Consider the following 23122-nt stretch of genomic DNA (forward strand, 5'->3'; position numbering starts at 1 on the left):
GTTCTTCAGTCCCAAAGCATCTGTGTGGATTTTCTTGTTTTCTGTGACGGATGTTTTTGGTACTTCCTATGGAGGGAGGAATGCAGTCTCCTTTCCCTAACTACAATGAAACCTGAGAGCTTTTGTTTCCCACATCTCTTAACTCAAAGGAGCTCAGTCTATTTTTGCATGTTCTCCCCAACAGATTCGGAATTTCTCCATCTTTTTTTCCATGTCATCCTGCCACAGTGATTTCCATATTCTTGGTGATCTTCTCTTCTTTCTCTTAACTTCCTTTCGCTCATCTGCCTGTTCCCAGAGGTGTCATCTTGGCAGTGTTCAAATAGAAAAGTGAACTTCTCTGAAGCTCTCCCTGTTAGCCATGATTCTTCTTGAAAAACAATTCCATGCAATACAGTGGTTTTTGTAATAGAAAATATATCCTTACTTCATAATTCTAGAGAAACTCTTCTATATTAATATATTATCTATTACTTATTTTTACTGATGTGATTTTACTGCAATTTGCTCAGCAAGAACTGGGAAGAAGACAGCCTCCCAGAAATTGAGAAGCTTCTGTTGTTTTTATTCTGATGAATATATAGAATAAAATATTACTGGAAAAGGGTCGTATTTTCCTTGCTGTAGTCATCTGGTAAAAAAAAGGCCTTCTCCAAGTATAAATTTAAAATGCAGAGACAAAAATCATTAGGATATATTGGTAAAATACCACAGAAACATGTCCCTCTTTATATAGGTAACCACATTATTCTTGTACATTGTGCAGTGCCTATACTATTTTAAACCTTGATAGCTCTCCCTATATACAGTCACTTTATGTACTCAAATCAGTTATTTCTGCAGAATTCTGTTAACCTGCTGGAGTGAATTCTCCACCTACATCCTGTGTTTTCCACTTGAGGTGTTTCTGATGTTCAGTTCCTGGATGTGCATTTGTTGTTTCATCTGCAAACAAGTATTATCCCTTTCCTTTCCTTGCCTTCCCTTTCCCATCTTCCCCTTCCCTTTTCCAGTTGAGAAAACATCTATCCTCCTATAAGGATGCAGCAAGACTGAGACCCATTATATAGTTTTCACTCACTTTTATCCTAGAAAATTACTCTTTGTTGCAACAGCAGTAACCATTTCCATTCCTATTATCACCTTTTTACTCCTGTTGTTTATGTCTTTTTTTTTTCTACATGGAAACTTAATAGAAGTTGTCATTACAGTTTTTCTTGAATACTAAGGTTGTTGAGCCTAGTAAGTAATCTTATGTTAAGTTGAAATACTCCTTTGATGCTAATTTTATATCCTTTGAATCTGCAGACACTTTTTAAAATTCCTTGATGCTTTAGCTAACTTTTGTATAGGAAATGTAATTGCAAGGACCAGATGTGATGTATGTAGAGAAATGCTAAAAAGTGCTTAAGTGAGCCATTTGTAAATTATAGTGTTTTATTAATTTATCTGCAATGTTGTGGTAAAAAAAAAAACCTGAACAAACTGTAGTTTTTGATGTGTTCTTAAATTGCAAGTTAGTGTGCTAGTCTAATGTAAATGATTAAAAACAAAACCAAGGAACATAGATCCCTAATTATTAGTTCACCTATAAGGAATAATCTTTCCCATTTTGCTCAACAATCCTTGGGCCAAGTGAAATTAGGAATCTTATGTGGTTTCAGTGGGTTTTTTTTGCATTTTTGTTTCCTGTATTTATTGCAGATTTCCACTTGGATACCTTATCTTTGATGGCAGCATGCATGCCTGGCCAGAACAGAACACCTTGGGCTCTGTTCCTGCACTTCTCAATACTCAAATGGGCACTGTAGGTTATACCTAGCATTTCCAACCTCATGTTGTGTGGTGTTATGATAATGTCCTTTGTATAGAAACCCATCATCTGCAGCAACCTCATCTCTGTAGTCGCAATAAGTTTTACATATGGAAGTGGCTGGGCTTTTTTCTCTGTTAGAATAACTCATTCAGACTCTGGTAAGGTTGAGTCATTCCATTTTTCTCACTTAAGTTTGTCAACTTTTGTCTCTGAAATGGAAAACACTTGAGTTTTGTTTACATAAGACCCTTCATCATTGTTTTCATTACTCAGAGGTAGTCTTAAAAGCATGTACTCTAAAAAGCTCCTTAAAAGCCATCTGCATATCAGTATCTCTGATGCTGTGAAATGTTCCATGCAGGCATGAAATTGTTTGCATGAAGCACCTTGCAGAATCAGGGCCTTAGTAAGTTGTCAATACTATTAAATGCTCTGAAATGAGAGGCTTCCTTTGCATAGTGGTATCTACAACAGCCAAACAGTTCATGGCCCGTTTCTTTGTGTACTTAATTATTCAAAACAAAAGATAACAGCAGCTTGTATTTTTTTACTGTTTGGATTTGAATCAGTATTTAAAACCATTTACCACTCAGTTATTACCAAAATAGTCTCAATTCAGATGAACAGTCACTGAATTAGAGTAATTTTTTCAAAGCAACCTGTACGACTTAAAGAGCTCAAACTTTGTTTTCAGAAGGAATGTAAGTGGTGGGCATCCACATCCCTGCAACTTCTATATGCCTAACTTTGAAATTGGAATTCAGTGTCTGCAATAACAACTTAGGCAGTTTTGAAGATATGCTCCTTAGTTCCTAGCTCTTCACTAATCACCAAATATTTCAGTGTGAATGTTTGTTTAATGGTTTATTTTAATTTTCGAAACTTTTCTCTTGTCAGTCATTCTAGTGCCATACTGTGCAGTTTCTAAGCAACTATTCTGAGAGGAGCACTTAAATGTGATTAATTATAAATGAATTTGTTTAGCTATGTTAATATGCCCAATGAATCTCTCTAAGGCCTTCTTGTCTTGGAGTTTTTCCATTTGTACAGTTGCCTCTGTCTTCCTTGGGTTTGGTCATACTTCTTTGTCATTGAACTTGTTCTACATAATTAATCTCATTCAGCCTGGCATTTGCTTGTAATCAATTCAAGGGTCTTTTCTTTGGCACAATTTGGTAATTGTGCAGACTCCCATTGTGGTGTTGATCATTTTTGCTTCAAATCAACAGATCATAACCAATTGCTCATTCCATCCAGATCTGCAAAGATCTGCAACATGATGCTGTGGTATATCCCAAGTGCTGAGGCAATCCCCATGGGAAGTCGCATAAACTATACAGTTGCTAAAAGGGGAATTAAAAATGCAGTGTTTTTCACTTTCTGTGTTTGGTCAGACTTGCCAAAACCCTTTAATATATACCCCAAAATAAAAGTAATTTTGTCACTTGAAGTCCTAAACATGATTGTCCAGATCCTCAGTTGGTGTAAATTAGCGTAGCTCCGCTGCCTTTGGAAGAGTTACGCTAAGATACAACAGTGATGATCTGGGCAGATGCCCTCAGCTACTCTCTTGGGTTAGCATTCATGTTTGATTGCCTTATTTAAATTTTTTGAAGTTACAAAATTCCTTGCATTATTTGGTTTCTTAAAATGGCCAGTTGCTAACTTGATTATGTGGTGTCTGTATCTGCACAGTAACATCTGATTTTGCCATGCAGTTAAGTTCATCCCTTTACTTTTATCTCAGTGCTATTGGGACTTTATGTGGCACACATTTTTTGCAGCCCTATGGTATCTATATCAATGTTTTATCTCTCTAAAATATCCCATATCCCTCATAAACACCTCATCTTAATATTTTTTTAAAATATTTTTGTATTCCCAGTTAGTGGAATTTACATTTTCTCATCTGCATGTAAAAACTGCTCTTCTACCCTAACACACACAGAATTTCCACTGCTTCAAAGTCTGTTGATTTCTCTCCTTCCACAGATAACAACACTGTGCTCTTTCAGCATGGCCTCAGTTGTATGAAACAACCTTAAATTTTGAGGAGTATTTTACCACTGGCCATCATTAATTATTTTTGTATGCTTGACTGTGGTTGCACTGTACTCAGCTACAGCAGTATATATTTTCTGTAATAAGGAGGCAGAGGAGGACTGAAGTATAAGCACATTACTATAATTAGGTATTATTTTTTGGACTGTAGGTAAAAAAAGACCAACTGTTCAAAAAATGAATCTGAATAAATTGTATTTAAGATGTAGTTTCCAGAGTTATAATAATGACACAGTTTCATTCAAATAATGAGCTGTAAAGGAGTCAGTCAGAGTGATACTTAAAATGCCTTCTTCAGGTTTCAGAGTTTACAATACAGCAAGATGAACAGAACCTAGTTTCCAAATTTTCAGACTGCAAATAAAAAGTCATTATGAAAGTATATGATCAATTAAAAGAACTGTAATTTATTCAGAAGAGATTGCATACCTAAGCATTTTTCTTCTATATTAAATAAGAAAAGAATCAAAACATACAGATGCAGTTTATAAGAAAACCAAGTCATAGATTTGATTTTCTTTTTTACAGGTAGAGAACTATTTTTTTCTAGGCCAGTTTGGCACTTACTTTTCTGGCACCAAAAGTACTCAAAAGAAGAATTACAAAATCACAACTTACTCTTTTACCAGTAAAACTATGAGCTTAGGAGTTTTTTGTTTTCTTGTATAAACTGATCATAGCTAAAAGAAATAAAATGACCCTGCATTAAATGCAATCTACTGAATGTTGCATTCAGAGTTTAATACGTAAGAAACATTCAGTTTTGACTCTATGATTGGAGTCCCTATTTCAGTAATGAATCAAACATGATGTCAGACAATAAGTAAAGAACAACAAACAAAAAAATCATTATTTCTTAAAAACATTTGTATTATTTTCTTTTACATCCCAGAATTCTTGTTTAATGGGGAGTGCATTCAGAAACTGCTGGGCATTTCACAAATAAGTTTTAATTTAAAAGTTGTAAATGTTGGTTGTGCTAGACACTGTAGAGATACGCTGGATACTGCAGAGAAAAATCACTGGTTTTGTTCCCTATGAATAAGAGTAAAAAAATTATAGAATCCTAGGGAAATCATAAAAATTTGTATGAAAATGACTGAATAATTTTTAAAAATGATAGATCATGGGTTTCTCCTCAAGGCTTCTCCAGGAACCATTGTAGGTGGTGGTTTGTTTTCTTCTGATGCACTAATCAAGCAACATCTGTCAGGAAAGCGTAAGTATTTTCTATAAGTATAGGTATAATGAAGGAGGGGCAAGGGCCTTGCTTTTGAATAACACCAAATACAACTTTTGTGACTTGAGTGTGAAGAATCTGAAACAATGAAATTATTAAGAATTTTTTTCTTTACTTTTTTAAACCAACTATGGTTTAGTCCTCAACATTCCCATTCACAGAAAATTCACTTCCTTTAATGGTTCTAATTCTTTACTGAGACCTAATCCAAAATCTCTTTAAGTAATAGAATCATAGAATCACAGAAAGGTTTGGGCTGGAACAGACTTTAAAGATCATCTAGTTCCAACCCCTCTGCCATGGGCAGGAGCACCTTCCGCTAGACCAGGTTTCTCAAAACCATCCAAGCTGGCTTTAAATAGCTCCAGGGATGGGGCATCCACAGAATCCCTGGGCAGCTGTGTCAATAGAACACCTCCCACTGTCTTTAGCCAGCTTTGGATCCAAAATTATGTTCTGCAACTTTGAAAAGCTTTCCCTAAGTAGCATGTTTTTAATGGAGTGAGAACAATATTACAAAGCCAAAGTCCATGTAGAGTTTGCACTTTTTCCACTTGACAAAACAAGTTTCAGGTTGATATTGTCATGGACAGGGTCCTATCACTATTTGTTTTTAAACAAAAGCGGATTTTTAAATTTTAATTATTCAAGTATTGGTAAGGAAGTTCTTAATTTTTGTTGGAATTCTATTTGACAAAATAAACCTTTGTAAATTAAAAATTACTGATATTCGATGCAAATGAGAAGTAATTTTCTTCAAAGTTTGTATGCAAAACTATTATCCAGTATACTATGTTTAATAATTTAACTGATTTTAATTTCATTTTTACAAATTTTTGTGTTAACTCTACTGAAGGCAGAATAAATTCTGCTGATTCACAAATTGTAATAAGTAAACACATCAGCACCACATATCTGCAATTTTTGCAAAATTCTCGTGAATGTTAATGTACCACAGAGCACATGTGTTTATATCTTCATATAAAGGTCTTAAATAATCAAGAACTATCTCAAAAATACTTTTATTCTATCTTAAAATTCAAAAGGTAGTGGGATTGTCTTAAAAGCTAAGAAACATTTCTTTTTATCTGTTCATGTCAATGAAGATACTTTTATTTAAAGGTAAAGTAAATGTAATGAATATGATACTTATCTAAGGGGTGATTTTTCTCACAAACTTCTCTCACCATGTAAAGGTGAAATTGGCTGTTTTTAAAGACACTGCCAATGGATTGAGTTCTGTGCAAGAGATACAGTTGACAACTATGTTAAGTGCTGGGTAGTAGCAATTTATGGGAGACATTTCTGTAAGATGTAGTTTGCTGGATAACTTATTCCATAGTTGACCTTCCTGTGATCCCATATTCATGTTGAAATTAGTGGTTTTCCTATGTCTCAATGGGTGCTGAGTAGAATTGTACCTGTCTCTACTTCATGCAAGAAGGTTAATAAGATGTTCTTCTTCCATGTCATGTATAGCTGAGGATCCCAACCTCTGAGCTAATCAAAACAGAGAATTTGTGTTGCAGCTAGGTTCCTGCCCCAAGCAATATTCTTCCAATTCCTTGGCAAGGGGCTTTTATTTAGCAGGAATGGTTGCAAGGATAGTGATTTCTTAAAAAATATTTTGGTAGGGTTTGACTAGAAGATGTAAACATTCGCTGTGATAATAGAAAGTTATGGTTCTTCCTCACTAGCCTGGAAAAAGAAAAGTATTAATCAAAGTTTAGACAAGGTCTGTAACAACACTAACCAAGTCAGAAATCAGAGTAAGGAGCAGTAAATACATGCTCAGGGTTATTTGACTATAAGCACACTAAAACAGGAGGTGGCTTTGGAAAAGAAGTGTATTGCTTTGAAAAAATCAGAGGGAAACCTTCTAGTTAAAGTCATGTAAGGCAAAGTTAGCCTCTCACTGAGAGGTACATTTCTACTTCTGCGGTGCATGGGAGCTGTGAGCCCTGAGGTACAACAGAGCCTGAGCATTTTATCCCTGGCTGGAGCCTCCAGCCTCCCTGCACTGTGCAGCTGCTTGGGAAACTATTCCTGCAGCTCTCAGACTGCAAACCTGATGTAGCTCTTTCATGAGATGTTTACAGTATAAACCAAGCTCGCACTGCCTTGCCCTATGGGAGTTACAGAAGGGGAAATCATACAAAAGCATGGACTTTCTGCCTTTTTTACTTTGAGAAGAAAGTAAGGAGGCCAACGTGAGAAAAGACATGAGAGCATATCCCACGACAATGAAATGCACAATTTATTCTCAAGTGCTCTACTTAATGATACCTTGGAACATTTGTATGGAGCTGGAATTATTACTTAAGTGCTGTTCAATACAGTCTCAGACACTAACAGAAAAATGAAGAATTTAGCTTGAAACAGTTCTAATGGTCTTATCAGAGTTTTTTTGCCCTCACTGAAGGGATATCTCCTTTGTTCTCATAATGTGCAAACTGCCTCATCCACTCTGACAGGTTAGGGTGAAATGACACCAGTTTCAGGTTATTGAATACTGTACTAAAAGCTCTGTTTCTTTGACTGCTACCCAGACAGCTGCAGCATCCTTTCAGGGGGAGCAGGAAACTCCAAAGCAGAGGCAGATGGATGCCCAGAGTAGAAGCTGAAAGTATTATCTCGGGCACACAGTCCCTCTCACTGATCAGGATGTTGTGATCACCTCACTGAGAATTTCTGAACATTCATTAACTCTGCAAGATGGAATTCAAAATTATCACTTTCAGTTGTTAAGAAGAAGATATTCAAATACAAAGAAATACACAAATATTTTGAATATTTAAAACTATACAGCTAAATTTGCAGATGGTTGAAACTTGAACAATCCAGAAGGGACTTGAATCAAGGAAAAATAGAGTCTCTAAGGAATAGAGAAAGGAATAGAATCTCTAAATAAAGGCTGCATCTGTACTGCCAATAGGAAGCCAAACAGTATTATCTCTGCAACAGCTTTTAAGATGCATTAAAGAATTATAAAACCATGTAGCCAGGGGTATCCAAATGTTATCTAGTCTAAGCTCCTGCTCAGAACAAGTCCAGTGGGAATACATTGCTCAGGACCTTGTCCAGTTAAGTTGTGAGTATTGCCAAGGTTAGAGTTCCCACAACTATTCCAGTGTTTGACCAAACTGATGTTTGGTTGGTTTTCTTTTTTTCATTTTTAATAAAGTGACTTTCCCATGCTAAACTTTATACCTGTATTGGCTGTCCTTCAACTGTTCTGCTCTGAGAAAACTTCTGGCATGCCTTCACCACACCAACCTGTTAGGTATTCGTAGACAGCAGTAAAATTCCCTTTTTTATTACAATTTTTTTCACAAGAATGAGCAACCTAACTTCCTCAGTCTTGGATATCAAGTTCTTCAGGCCCAAAACCATCTGGCAATGTCTTGTAGCAGTGCAAACCTGCACCTTACTGTTTGTGGTTCTGAGAGTGCTGGGAAGAAAATTGTATCTTCCTAAGTGTTAGTTCATTACATCTGGTTTGTCTGGCTAGTGTCTACCAGCAGAGTGTACCTCGAGGCAGTAGGATGGAATACTCATAGGGATGGGCATAGCTGTGGTAATATCCAACTGTCCTCCTTGCAGACTGGCTCATAACTAGACTCTCACTAGGGATTTTTCCCTTCAGTATGAATTAAATATGCTTACTGCATGTCTGAGATAAGTTAGCACTCAGTGTGGAGCATGAGTCTAAAGTCAGCCACATGAAAAATTAGAGCAAGTCCGAGAGGGTTTCATGAATCGGTATAAAGTCACACAAAAAATCAGTAACAAAACTGGATTTCCCTTAGCTGCACTGTTCATTAGCCTTCTTACTAGACCAGACTGCCTCTCACAGTCTGATATAATTCACACTCGGTATTTTCATATTTCTTCACTTAGGCTTCTGACAAATGTTTTTAGGCCTAGAGGGAAAAAGCTGCTTGTTTTCATCAAATAAAAACTGGAGTATTTTGCTCACTTGCTATAGACGCTTCACCCCAAAATAGAAAGTAGTATCTCTGCTTTATCTGTCTAGGTTTGCTTTATCTGTCTTGACTTTGCACCCATTATCCAAATGTTAGCCTGTCCCTGTTACTGGGTGATACATGTTTCCAGAGAAAACATGTAAAAGTCCATCCAGTGTATGGAACTTCATGCTACAATAGCCCTTCTCAAGGTTACTGATGAGCACAATGCAGTGGCTGTGTGTGGAGCAAAACCACTCTCAGCCTTAAGATGCAATTAGTCACCTAAACATTTTACATCAAACTATTATTTTTACCTTATCTTTCCAAATGTGCACTGAAAATCATCTTTTTAATTGCTCTTTTGGAACAGGACTGTAAGAAAAAAGCTGAAAATCCCAGCCCATTACATTTTTTGTCACTTGGATTACTTTAATGGGCTTGGGATTTTTTTGCAAACATCTTAGCTCTCATGCTTCCCAGGATATATTTCCCAGGGAACTCACAGATGTTTACAATCTTATTGATTTATGGCTCTGCCATAATGCTAGGTTGAGAGAATTCGCATTAGAGGCAGGACTCTTGCTTCTTTCTTTATTACATAGGTCTAGACATATTTTTTAAGCTTGGTCTTTCATACTTATGTTAGATCCCCTATTTTGAAGGACATATAAATTGGACTTTCTCTATGCTGTTCTTCTTCCCATCCTTCGCACTCAGCCTTCCCCACCCCCCCATACATTTGATCCAATTTGATCCTTTATTGTGATCTGTAGAATCCTTCTCTTTGTTGTTTGTGCATGCACAAGTTGAACAAGAAACAGATAAATAGAATAGCTAAGGAATGGCTAATGTTGGCTTGTGCCCAATCTCTTACCAAAAGCTTCAGTGGATTGTTAAGGCCACAGACTACATGAAAGCTGGTAATCTTTTTTTCCTCCGCTTTTAGCAATCCTAATCTGATAGCTTTTCTCAGCATTCCTTGTTGTGATGCTAACCTTTTTAAATATTTCAGATTCATAGATTTTGAAGTCATTCCAAACCTCCAGGAAACTCACAGGAAGTGACAGCTTCAAGGTCACACTGCAGTGCTCATCAAATCCTTTGTTAATTGCTTCACCTAGGACAAGATATACAAAGCACAAAAGAGCAGAGCATGAGAGAGGCAGCAGCATAGAGATGAAAATTCAATAATTACTCTATTGATAATTTTAAGGTGTTCAAGGTAACCAGCAGGTTACTGACTATAGTGTACATTTCTTATGGGGAAAAAATTACCTAGTTTAAAGAGTGAATTATCAAAGTACTCGATGTTCAGCCTGATTCTAATTTAATTTTGAGCTAAAACTCCCAATTTCATCATAAACACAAAAGTTAATTAGGTACTTTTGAAGATTCCTTTCAAGGTGGAGAATACCAAATGCTATACCTATGTTACTGTCTTCAAGTGCTTCACTTGGACCCATTGTCACATGCAGAGAGCTCTAGAAATCGTGTCACTGGCTATTCTGCAAACCTGATCCAATTTTGCTGTGCAGTGTCAGAGTGGCAGATATTCCTGAGAGGCTTAGTGGTTCCCATAGTAATAGGGATTCCAACCAGGAATGGGACATTCTTCTTTAGAGACAAATGTGTCCACGTAAATTTACTGAAAAAAGCCCATGTGGGTTTTTGACTCAGATTTATTTTTTGAGCACAGGCTTACAGCAATGCTATTAGGAGGCAAGAGAATCTGCATGGCTTTGTTCCTAGTTGTAGGGCATGTTCTCTTAAGGCTATCTTCTGCTTTTTTCTCTGTGACTCCATCATTTTATGTTATTCCTTCACATACAAATGAAGCTTTTTTCCAAAGGCTGAGCTGTTTGGAAATGAACATTTGAATTTGCATATGTTGGAACTGATTCATCCCTGGTGCCAGGAAGTGCTCTCTGCTGTGGGGAGGGGATCTGCAGCTGCCCGGTGCTGCCTCCAAGGCAGGCAATGCTGGCAGGACAGAAAGTGTGGGCAAGGTGCCCAGGGGGAGAACTGATTCACAGCTTCCCCCTGGCAGCTTCTGAGCACAGATCACCCCCTGGGTAGTGCACAGAAGCTATTTCACATTAGGCACATACCCTGCCTTTGGCAACTGGCATGATAAGGGGTTATGTGCTGATGCTAGATGTGAGAACAGCAGGCAGCACGTCATGGCACTTGCTGCTGGGAAGTCCTGACTGGTAGCAAAAGAGGCAGAATGCAGAGGTGGTAATGGAAAGCACAGGAATATTTTTTCTGAAGCAATATAATTAATTTAAACTCATTGTGTGTATCTGTGCATTTGAGTGCACGGCAATATTTCATGTGCCAGCATGATGCATTTTAGGCTGCTTATAGGAGAATGGATTTCAGTGTAATTAAAAAACATATCATGTTCTTTCTCACCCCCACACAGTTCAAAAAATACAGGAAGGCAATACAGATAATAGCAGCAGCTAAAAACACAAAAAATAGTACATGCAGAAAATCAGGGAATTAATTAAATTGTACCTGAGGAGAGGAGTATGCAGTCAACACGCCCCAGTTCAGAACCATTCAGTTGCTGGGGATTTCTAGGGGCAAAGAGACAGAGTAACTCTGCAGAGATGAAAGACACTGAAGTTACTCCATGAAGCCTCTGAGCCAAAATTATTTTAGTCTCATGCCTGGACTAGCTCCATAGGCCTGGCATTGTTCCTTCATGGATAGAAACACTGTACAGTGAAAGTGGGAACAACAAATCTTTCCATTCTACACTTCTTTCCAATATCCAATCTGTACTTCTCTCAGTGTCTTCTGAGAGGGCTCAGTAATGCCCCACCAAGAGGGATCCTTGTCTAGATCTCCTGCCCACTCCCACTGGAATTGCATTGGATCCAATGCCAAAAAAAAACCCTGACAAGAATTTATTTATTTATTTATTTATTTAAAATTCACCCATTTATTTTTCCACCATAATTCTTTGGTTTTGCTGGCTCTTGTCATTTCTCAAAATCCTCTTCCTTTATATCTGTTGTGGGTTTGGCATTTAAATTTCCTTATTGCCTTCAGTGAGACCTGTCATATCAGTAGCATTCTGTGCTACTGATGTGAGAAATGCTAGTAGTATTTTACATGTGGAAAAGTGATATTTAGCACTTTTGCTAAAACTAAATTTCTGTGCTTAAATACTCCTTCTAGCTAGAACAAATAGAAGGAAATAATTTAACACATGAATAAGTTTAACTTCTTTAATTTTTTTTTTATTACAATGCATCTTTATGAAACTTTGATATTTGTAGAGTTCTGACTTTGGACAGTCATTATAGGTAATTTGTGAGGATTGCAATAGAAGTTTAGCCTTGAACATGAAACCAGAGAAGTAAAATCTCCTGAAATATTCATTATCTGCATGACTGTCCCATAGAGTTTATGTTGCCTCTTGAACCAATTCAAATGAGCTCAAATAAGCTCTGAATGCAATTTCCAGCAGTGCCCAGTGTTAGCCTGGCTCTGCTGCTTTTGAAGCCAGTGATAAAGCTTGCAAGGACTTCAATTAAAAAAAAAAAAAAAAGAGGGCAAGATACTTAAAATGAGTCACTGAGTCTTGACAGCTGATAAATTCTGTATTAAGGTTTCACACACAGCACTTTCTCTTCTGACACAAGGGCAGAATATGTACCCAGTTATTTCAGCAGTGCGAGAGGACCACAAACAATGCAGATGGCAGGAATGATAAAATCAGTTGGGAGAAAAGAACAGGAGGACAACAAGGGTGATGAAAGAAAAGATAATGGGAAAAAACAACAAAGAGGAAAGAAGAAAGAAACATTGACTTCAATGTTATTAGAGATCATGAAAGGAAGAAGGATGAGGGAGGAACAGAGATTGAGGGCATCAGCCAAAGAGAACAGAGAAAAAAAGAAGCAAAAGGAGAGAGAGAAAATGTTAAAGATGGAAGAAGAGACAAGAAGGAAAGGACTGGGGAAATGAGAGAGTAGAATGCAGCAGAGAAGTACTGGAGAGAAATATGGATGGAAAGCAAACTGTGGGGCAAAAGCAAATGGAGGTTCTTGCTTCACTGCAGGAAAATGATAGCAGATTGAAAACATGTTGAAAGGCACCAGGAAAGAAAATGTAAGGAGTGAAATAGAAGTATGTAGATATGGCACCTCTCTGAGGAAAATTAAGAGAAAATAAATCCATCCTAGCAAAACTGTTTTTCTTTGTAAATTCATAGATAGATTATGTAGGTAGACGGTTTTGGTCTAGATATCAAAAGAATCATCACTGGAATTCAGAAATCAAATGCTGTGGTAAAAAATAGAGAATAAAAAACCACAGGATTAAAATTGAAAATATCTGTGTTCCTACTGGAATTAGAACAGACAACAGCTTTTCAGTGTCATGACGAGAAAAAGAATCAGAAACATTCCCACTTCACATTCTTAATTAGAGCTTGACAATCAACCAAAATACCTGTGACTGAAAATAAGATTTTGACAGATTTGCATATCCAGATTGCTTTCACAGAGCTAGAACAGTAATGGCTGGGAGGCATTGCTCTGACTACTCAAAAGAGTAAAGGCAAAAAGAGCTGCTGCTATCTGTCCAGTTCCTGCTAAAGAGGTGTTTTCGTAACAACCACAACCCTGGCTTTTACTGACACACCTGTGGCCAAAAATCTGTACTGGGGACCGCACAGCTCTGTTCATGATCTTGTTTCTCACCTGGGAGTGCTTCCTGCAGGTTAGTGGTGACTGGCATAGGAAGGAACTGGAGAAAAGTTTTTTTTCTCTCTTTTGGCCTCTCAGCTAATTGAAAAGCATCAAGAGCTGCAAACCTGTAGTTTTTAACAAGCCTTCAAATTCGTTAAAGAATAGACACTCAATAAGCCTACTATACTCCACAGAAAATCCAGTTTTTAATTTGACAGAGTTTCTTCTCATCCTTTCGCTTTCTTGCCCACTCCTTTTTTTCTCCTTTCTCACATATTCAATTCAGGGAATTGCCAACACAATTTCTTTATAATTTTACTTTTGTAACCTTTTGTTTTGGGACTGCTTCACTAGAAAAAAAAATAGCAACAAACCACAATAATTTGTTTATGAATCTATATGCAGTTTCAGAAGACATACAGCTTTTTAGCTGCAAACAGAGCAGTGAATAAGAATCTGTATTTCTGGCATATTTTCCTCTTCTGTGTGAAGTAATTTAGACTCTTTATTGTCCAATTTTGCTCTGCCAAATCCTTCCCTTTTCAAAAGCAGTATTGTAAAATTTTATCCAGTAATGTTTTTAAAGTACTCTCAGATCCTCAGAAAAAAAACCAGAAATGCAAGTATTATTGTGTCTGTCTTCCAGCCACCCAACCTATGAATTCCATTCCTGGTGATTCAGTCAAATAAAACAGAATCTCAAATAGATGGAAACCACCAGACAATAAAAAATTCTGCATCCTGCTATGAAAAAAATCCCACAGGAAACAATTATATTTTTCTCGCCTTTCTGAATCTTCAATAGAAAATCACACCTCTACTATAGAGATTGACAGCATGGTCAAAATAAAACTATGGGGAAAATATAATTTTCTATTAATCCCAGTGCTTTTGCCATGTGGAACATTATGGAGAAGCATTTGGAATTTTTGCACAATTTTCCCATTTATTCCCCTGTTGAATTCAATATGATTTTTCTTTTGCTAGCTACTTCTGCTTTAAATAGTCAATTTGTGCTTTGTAGGATAGTCTCTCTGATAGACTGTATTATTGATACATGCATTCACAAGGGAAGATTGGATGCACAGCATAGAAGATACTAAGTGTTGTAAACAAAACAGTAAAGGTACCATCAGTCTTTTGTGCTGATCCAGCAGCTTCCTAATGACAGGTCATGAAAGGTATTTTGTAGGAAACCATTGCAATTGGCCAATGGGAGAGAAATTGATGGTTTAATTCCTTTTCATTGGAGCCAATATCCCCCGCACAAAAATGAAAATGTTGAAGAAGTTTTTTATGTCTTTGTCTTACCACTATGTTCTGAATCTAATCTATGTTTTAAAATAATTTCAAGTAAGTCAATCTAAGTCATACACAATAATGAGGAAAAAAATATTGCAGTTCTGTCTTCACACTTTGTGCAAAATCCTATTTGTTCTCATGCTAGTAAAGCTGAAAATCTTTGTACATTACATGTAAGCTTATCTTGCTCCTGTAGATTTAAATAAAAGCTTAAGAATATAGGTTTAATTATGGGTCTTATTTGTAGTGCCCTATGCTGCTGAGAGCTGGGGGGTCTTGTGAGCTGAGGTTTCAACAAGACTTAACCACTGGCATTAGGAAAACCCCTCACAGAGCTGATTTGGGCATTGCATCCATTTCCTTCCCAGTCCTAGGAACCTCCCTGAGTTCTTCAAGCTGACAGAAGTTTAATTGCTGCACACCTTCGTTCTTTCCCTAGTGAAAAATCAGTAGCAGGGCTTAAGTGTATTCTTCTCAATTTAACTCTCAGACTTTTTTCTCCTGCTATTGAATCTAAGCCAAATACTGAATCCAGCTGCCACAGCTGTTGCTGTTCTGCTGCCTGCCCTGCTTCCTGATTCTGCTGATTTTCCCAAAAATGCTTCTCTGGGATGATCTGTGAAATGAATGGGACATCAAGGCACTGCTAACTGCATTCCCCTTCCCTGACAAGCTCTTTCTTTTGCTGGATGCCCTGAATTTGTAGTCAAGTGCTACTATTCTATGTCCTGAACTTCACTCTTCACAGAGTCAGTTCCTCTTGTCACCTCCCTCATTACAGTACTAAAGTATTTCTTGTGCTACAATAAGCTATTATGTAAATTCTACAAATGAGTTTTTAATCCTGCCAAATCAGATTTACTTGCAGTAAGCAAGGAAAACTGCAGCTCTCTTTTCCCACATACTCTGATAGTCATTTTCAGAGGGTTTCACATCACCTGCCTCTACAAGCAGTGCATACATTTTTCTGGTGTTGCTGTTTGTACATATGATTAAGTCATATGTGCATAGGTAGTAAATCATAGCAAGGTTGTAAGGTATATGCAAGCCCTACATATGCTCAGACATTTGGAAAATACAGACTCCCAATTCTAATAGTACAAGGACTTGGGGTTGTCTCCTTATCTGTTTACAACAGCAAGTAAATATTGTAATAGTTTCAAAATTGTAACAAACTGCTGCATATCTGCATCCTCTGTGTCACCCTGTTAAGAGCATTTCCCATAGAATGGAAACAGAAGAAATATAAGCATTCCGGAGTTTTAAAATGTTTTTACCAACTGCACTAAAATCTCATTTCATCTGTTACATGAAGGTAAATATAAACTTATGAGATTTAAAAACAAATATTATAGCACCAAAATCAAAATTTGAAAGGTCTTTCTGAAATCCTTGCCAACATAAATCTCTCATCTGGTTTAGTCAAAAGTACATTTTTAAACTCATATGAACTGCACAAAATTGTTTCTGAAGATAATTCAATTTACAGTAGGATTATTTCTTCTTTAGCTTTGGTTGCTTATTTTTATTTTTAATGACACAGAAATAAGGTATTTTTTTGAATTGTGCAAGACTGTCCAGATGGTTGAGGTGCAATGGTCTTATTTTAAGACTGATGGATGGGATATACTGGTGCTTCTTATAAATCCTTTATAAGACACTATTAATCATGCTCCCTGTAACAAAAAGTCTTGGAAAAGACGAGAAAAAACATTTTTTGGTTTTGCTAATAGCTTATCCTCAAAAGGATAGAAAGTCTGGAGAGGAGAATGGTGGCTTCAAATCACAGGGTCATAAAGAAGAAATTCTTGTAGTACCCCAGACAGACTGCAGAATAGTAGTCCCATAGCCCCAGGTTCTCCTTTATTCGTTTACATGCCATGGACATGTAAAGCCAAAATGTAGTCAATTCCTTTAATTAATGCTTATCCCCATATCTTATGATTCAGCACATTAGAGGCTTTAGTCAGGCTTCAGTGACGCAGCTAGTCTTGGTGGAAATAGGCATTGGAGACCACTGAAGCTACCTAGCATGAAAATAAAAAGCTCATGAAGCAAGAGATTTTCTCTCTGTAGATCTCAAAACATTTCCCTAAAATTAAACATACATAGATATAGAGTATTTAAATGATAAGACCCTTCATATTAGATGCTCTGACCACTGATTTTTTAAAGAAATAACCAACGTTTATGCTAGCTATGTGCAACCACAATAAAGAATGAAGGGCAAGAGGCATACAGACTTGAGATACTCCTTTATCAAGGATCGTGGTTTTACCTAATTGGTATCAGAAGGATCTGTGCAGAAATTATGGGCTTTATCTTTCTATAAGCAGAAAAATTGATGTGTGATGTCAACCTGTATGTTGGTCTTTAAGAGCCACCTTAATATACACCTTTCATGCAAGATCATAGCCATATATTTGGTCCTGTGAAAAGACAAACAAGAGAGAGGGATAATTGTCTCTTAGCACATTGTTTAGATTTCTTGTTCAAAGTGCACAGCCTGTTCGGGATGGAGAAGAGAAGCCTCAGTGTTATAGTGTTAGTATATGTATATAAAAGTAACATAGTGTATATATAGTAACATATATTAGTATATGTTACTTTATATGTAGTTAGCTGGTATAAGTTTTACCAGCTAACATCTGAGAACTGCTACCATATTTTGATGTTTTCTATAGAAGAAGTGAACTGGTCCAGATGAAGATTATATGGGAACTTCTTTGAATACATTCCAGGTTAATTTATATCTTTCAAGGTAGCGATAATCATGTTTGAAGTCTGGCGCTGCTGAGCTCCTCAGAAATAGGTAATGCTTACTAGCTTAAAACAGCTAAAATTCAGATTAATGGAACATGATAACTGCACAGGACTGAAGACTGCATTGCTTAATTACTGATTTTAAGAAATGTTCGAGTCTCTGTAGGAACCTTGTGAATTAAAAGCTTACCAGTATGGACCAACTTTGAAGAAAGCACACATGTGACTAAAGGATGAAAGCCAAAATCTTCATAAACTCCTGATTCAAATAGTGAAAAAATGCAGTGTTATGGAAATCTGATGTTTTAGAATGCAACATCTGAATTTGTGAGCAAGCTTTTTTGAATTTGAATGCTGTCTCCAAATGAAGCTTTAAATAGCATGGCTAAAATTCAAAACTCTGGCTCAAGAAAAGTGACTTTTTGGAATTCATTTGTCTGTTCAGTAAAATGCATACAAATTAATTATTTGTCTTTTCTGTGATTTAGTATAGCAGTTCAAATACCAGCTAATGACTTTACTTAGCATTATAATGTAGTTTTTTTCTGTGATGATCGCAATCATCTTTGCAATGTAAAAAAAACCATCCATTTTCTCTGATGGCTCTAATGTTGTTCCCCTATTAGAAATTCCACTGAGGGCTTTACCATTTCTGTCTGGTGCTGTAGCTGCTGTTTGGGACTGTTTGGGTGGGTTACCATATCTCTGCAAGAGGCCAGCATTACTTCCCTGTCTACACACTTCCTTTTTCTTAGGCATTTCCTTTGCTTCATGGAGAGGTGAAGGGGTCTCTTCATGGTGCGACCTCATGACACTGTGCAGTAGGATTAGAGCAATAGCTCCAGTGGAAAAGAAAAGTCCTCACCTCAATATTAGCCATTGCCTACGCATACATCATGGGGATAGTCCATTTGCTGTTAACCCTATTCATTCCTGGTGGTGTAGGGATGTTGGATTCCTGGGAAATCTCCACAAATCTGCCAGTACTTGAGATATCCAGAAAGTATTGGAGTGGCCAGCTCATTAGCAAACAAAAACACTTTATGAATGGAAAAGCTATGTTTGTCCCTGGTGTGGAATTAAGGTCAGGTTTAGCAATGGTTAGGGGTCCCAAAGGCTGGCACCTGAGGAAACAAGGACTGAGCAAATTAATATCTTTGAATGGGTACTTATATCTTTCCTGTCAGTAACTGCTGGGTGTATCTTCCATTGTTATTCTAGGTGTCCCACCCCTGGGTGTGATGGCTCTGGGCATATTACTGGAAATTATGCTTCTCATCGAAGGTATGTAAAGACAAGGTTTTGTTATTTAGATTAAATAACTGCAGAGCTGGAAGGTGGCTCAACTGACCTAACTTCACCCTCTGAATACTGAAGTAGGATTGAGTGCTGCACAGACATACATTGGTCTAACTGATATTAACCACTAATGAATATCATTTCTCAGCTTCAGCATGACTCACTACACAAATCAGTAGGAATATTTTTTCTAATATCTAACAAAATCTTTATACAAAATAAATTCACTTTCTCTGCCTTCTCTAGTAGCCTGAGGAAGCAATTCAGCATTTATGTTTGTGTTGCTTTACATTCTGAACATCTTAACTCTTCACAGTTTGGACTCAAATCCTACTCCTGGATCTTTTCCCCACAAACTGTATTTCCTAAATGTTCATGGCATCTCTTTCAGACTCTTTCCATATTCCTTGAAATGCAAAATTGGACCCTGTTCTTTATCTCCTCTCCCAGATGAAGCCTTATCAGCTTTAATCAGAGGGAAAAAGTACCTCTTTCATCTAATATGCACCAGTCTTGTTAGTACATTTCAGAAAAAAGTTTAGCTTGTTCTTAAATTGCAACACTATGTACTACATCAAACCAGAAGAAAGGAAAAATAAATTTATGGATGAAAGCTGTCTTAACTATAACTTTACCAAGGGCCAAAGAATGCTTCTTACTCACTAATTAGGATATTGATCAATTACATTGTAGAGGTAATGGTATAAATGCTGTGTAATTAGTAACTCCCCTGTGGCTATTTAAGAACTAAATCAGTAGAGAAGGGTTGTGCCATATTTTGTAAATATGTATCCAGTGTTCAATCAAAGAATAATAGTGAATAATAGTATAGTCTACCACTCTTGTGTTAGTAAAGACTTTTTACTCCATGCAGACTAGTACTGTTGAGTGGATATTTGCTTTCTTCACCAAGTCCCTGCAGTTTTACAATTGGCTATAACTAGTCAGTACACAAATTCACAGTTTAAATGTTTTCCCACTAAAGCAGCTAACAGGTCAAAGTTAAAACATAAATAAAGAGATTGGGAACATGCCATATTTTACATGCTGTGAAAATGAGAGATCACAATATCAATTTCTATAATGCAATGTTAAAAATCAAAAGTACAAATAATATTATAAAGAGGAAGCTATAACTATTTTAAAAACTCTTACATGATGCAGGAGATTTAATCATGCTTTCGGAGGAATTTAAGGCCAAATTTAGAGCTATATTTAATTATATGTAAATTTATCAGCTACCACACTACCAGCATTATGCTTGTTATAACTCTACCCCAACTTCAGGGAAGCTATTTATGTGTTTGATCATCTATTTAACCAGAAGCAGGTGGGAGAGTGAAGATACAGAAGAAAAGTGTTACTAACAAGAGACCTAAAAGCTGGCAAGGTTGGTAGGGGAGAAACATTGAATATTGATACGTTTTTTAAACCTTTTCCTTGTGTATTGTCTCCTAGCCACAAAATGACTGGACCATGAACTGAATGGTGTTAACTACTTTTGTCTGTAAATTCTTATATTCTTGTATTTTTGCAGATGACTTCTGAACCAAGTTTTTATTTGATTGTGCAGCATAATCAACTACATATAAAGATATAAAAAGTTGTTCTACAAAAGAAACATATCTGGAATTTGCCCAGTCCATTGGAATTTAGCACATGCAGCCTTTTGAAATGCCACCATGTCTATATTGACCACATAACTGCTTCATTTCTCTTCCAAAAAGTCCTCTGGCAACCCCATGTCATCGGCTGCCTGCAGGCACAGAAGCACTGACACGTAGTCAGCGAAGTAACATTTTCTTTGCTTAAATCCACAGATGTCCTCAGGAGACCTGTCACATTTACACAGAGCCAGCCTTACCCTGTTCAGATCATGATATCTGTCAAGGCCGTTTCTGAGGTGGGAAGGCTGGCAAAATGAATGCTTTCAAAGGGCAGCAAACCAGTAGCCTAAATCTGGAGCTGTTAAGCATGGAAGACTCCACAGCATGTTGTCAGTTGGGCTTTCTAATTCCCAGGCTGAAAATTAGCATTTAGCTCTGCCTGCATCTGAGTTAGCATTTTTGTTTGTATTTGACACCATCAGTTATAACCCTCTCAGTTTCAGAAGGAAAGGAATGACAGACTTCTCTCCTAAATGGCTGCTGGGTATCACTGGTATTTAAAATGGCTGCTCAACAGCAGGCATACATGAGGCAGATTCAACTCTGCAGTTCCACACAGCCCTTCAATTGATACAAGAAGTTAGAGCACTGTACACTGCTGTTGAATTTCCCTCTTTGTCTTTTGTCTTCATATATGAGGAATTAAAGTCCTAGGGAAAATGAAGTAATATGTTTATCTTGTAATAACTTTGGGTATTACAGGACAAAAGAGTTAAAACAAAGGCTCATCCTTGGCATATGTTTTCTCAATGGATCCACTGTCAGAGGAAAAATGAATTAATCGCAGCCTCAGAAACTGTTGGAAATGTCTGTTTAGAGGACCTGAAAGGTCTTAGGATTTTCTAATAAATCAGAGTACCAGAATAGAAAGATCCAGAGAGATGATGCACCAAAACACCAATAAGTAGGTGACAATTAAATTGATATAATATGTAGAAAGCCTTAAATCATTAGCCACAGCAGAAATTCTTTGTTCAGATTTTGTTACGGAAATGTCATCATCTACAAGCATACCCATCTGTACACCTACTAAAAAAAGTACTGCTTTCTGAGGAATTCCTATTAACTGTTTAGTTTTCAGATGCAAATTCTGATTATTCTCACACAGTGAGTAGAACTACTCTCAGAGATAAAGGAGGGGTATCTTTAACTCCTGTCCCCTCCCCTTCACTTTCTGCAGACCAGGTTGCCTGACAGGCAGTGAACCAGCCTGTTCCTGAGCTGTTCCCCTGCCTCAGAGCCAGCTTCCTCTTATTCTGTATCCCTCAGACTCTCTTCCTCCTACTTCCTTCTTACAGACAACATTATTATTTTTGAAGAAAACTGTTCTTAATTGGCAGAGGCTTTCTCAGATTTAGTTTGTACACAAGGAACTATGGTCCTTTGGTGTCCACTACACAAGCTGGAATAAATAGTTCGCTTTCTAAAGGAAAATGGTTGGTTATATTTAAAATAGAAAATGAAATGGGATGAGGGCATAGGTCCATGTATCAGAATGCAAATACCTATTCCACTAATGCTGACGACCCCTGGCATGACACTGACCCTGGGCCACTAAAAGTCTCCCAGGCAGTTCTAAGATAAGATTTGAGACTCAGTGTGGGTCCAGATCATTGTTTATAAACAATATGGGTGTAGCTGTCCTGCTTTGCAGAGACAGAGAGCTTAGCTGTACAAATCTGAACTTTCTGGTCTTGGGTCAAAGCAACAGTTCTAGGTCCTTTCTATTTAATACTGTAGGTGTAGCCATGACATCTCACTAAAAGTTTCTAAATAATGTACTATGTCCAATATCGTATGCCAGCATGCCTCCCTTTCTTTAATTGACGTATTTATGACTTTGCAGCATGTAAACTCTGGTCTGTTTTTCATTTTCTAAGGCAGAATTCTGTCTGTGATTGCATTACCTTTTTCTGTGCTTCCTCCCCTCAGTCCTCACTGGTTTTGACAAGACAAAATAACTGAAAATTTTGTTACCACTCTTTCTGTCTCTTCCTAGCAAAGACAGGATCTACAGAACACTCTGCATGTAGTAGAGTACCTTTCCTCATGCTGAAAACAAAAATTTAATCTTCTATTTTGTTTCTTTCTCTAGGGAATTTTTTCTTTGATGACAATTCTTTCTCATGTCAACACTTGAAGGTGTTCTACTAGTGGATTTCTTTTTTTAATGTGGATAGTTAAGATGGAAATAACATTTAAATAGAGGACCAAGCATGATTTTTTTGGTAACCATACTTGTATCCTCAGATATCAACTACCTAAAAAAATATTTGAAAAACTGTTAAGGTCATTGTCAA

The 23122-nt window shown here is 37.0% G+C and overlaps 1 protein-coding gene across 4 annotated transcripts in view; it reads left to right on the plus strand.

Moving 5' to 3' along the window:
• Positions 1-23122, plus strand: part of MYT1L (myelin transcription factor 1 like) — a 127814-nt gene that overhangs the window by 77430 nt on the left and 27262 nt on the right. For all 4 annotated transcript variants that reach the window (XM_058835117.1, XM_058835116.1, XM_058835113.1 and 1 more), the window contains exon 14: positions 19078-19140. In XM_058835117.1, the coding sequence (XP_058691100.1) occupies positions 19078-19140 (63 nt within the window). The remainder of the gene's footprint in view (positions 1-19077; positions 19141-23122) is intronic.

Source organism: Poecile atricapillus, chromosome 3 (assembly GCF_030490865.1).
Source record: "Poecile atricapillus isolate bPoeAtr1 chromosome 3, bPoeAtr1.hap1, whole genome shotgun sequence".
In the NCBI taxonomy this organism is placed as follows: Eukaryota; Metazoa; Chordata; class Aves; order Passeriformes; family Paridae; genus Poecile; species Poecile atricapillus.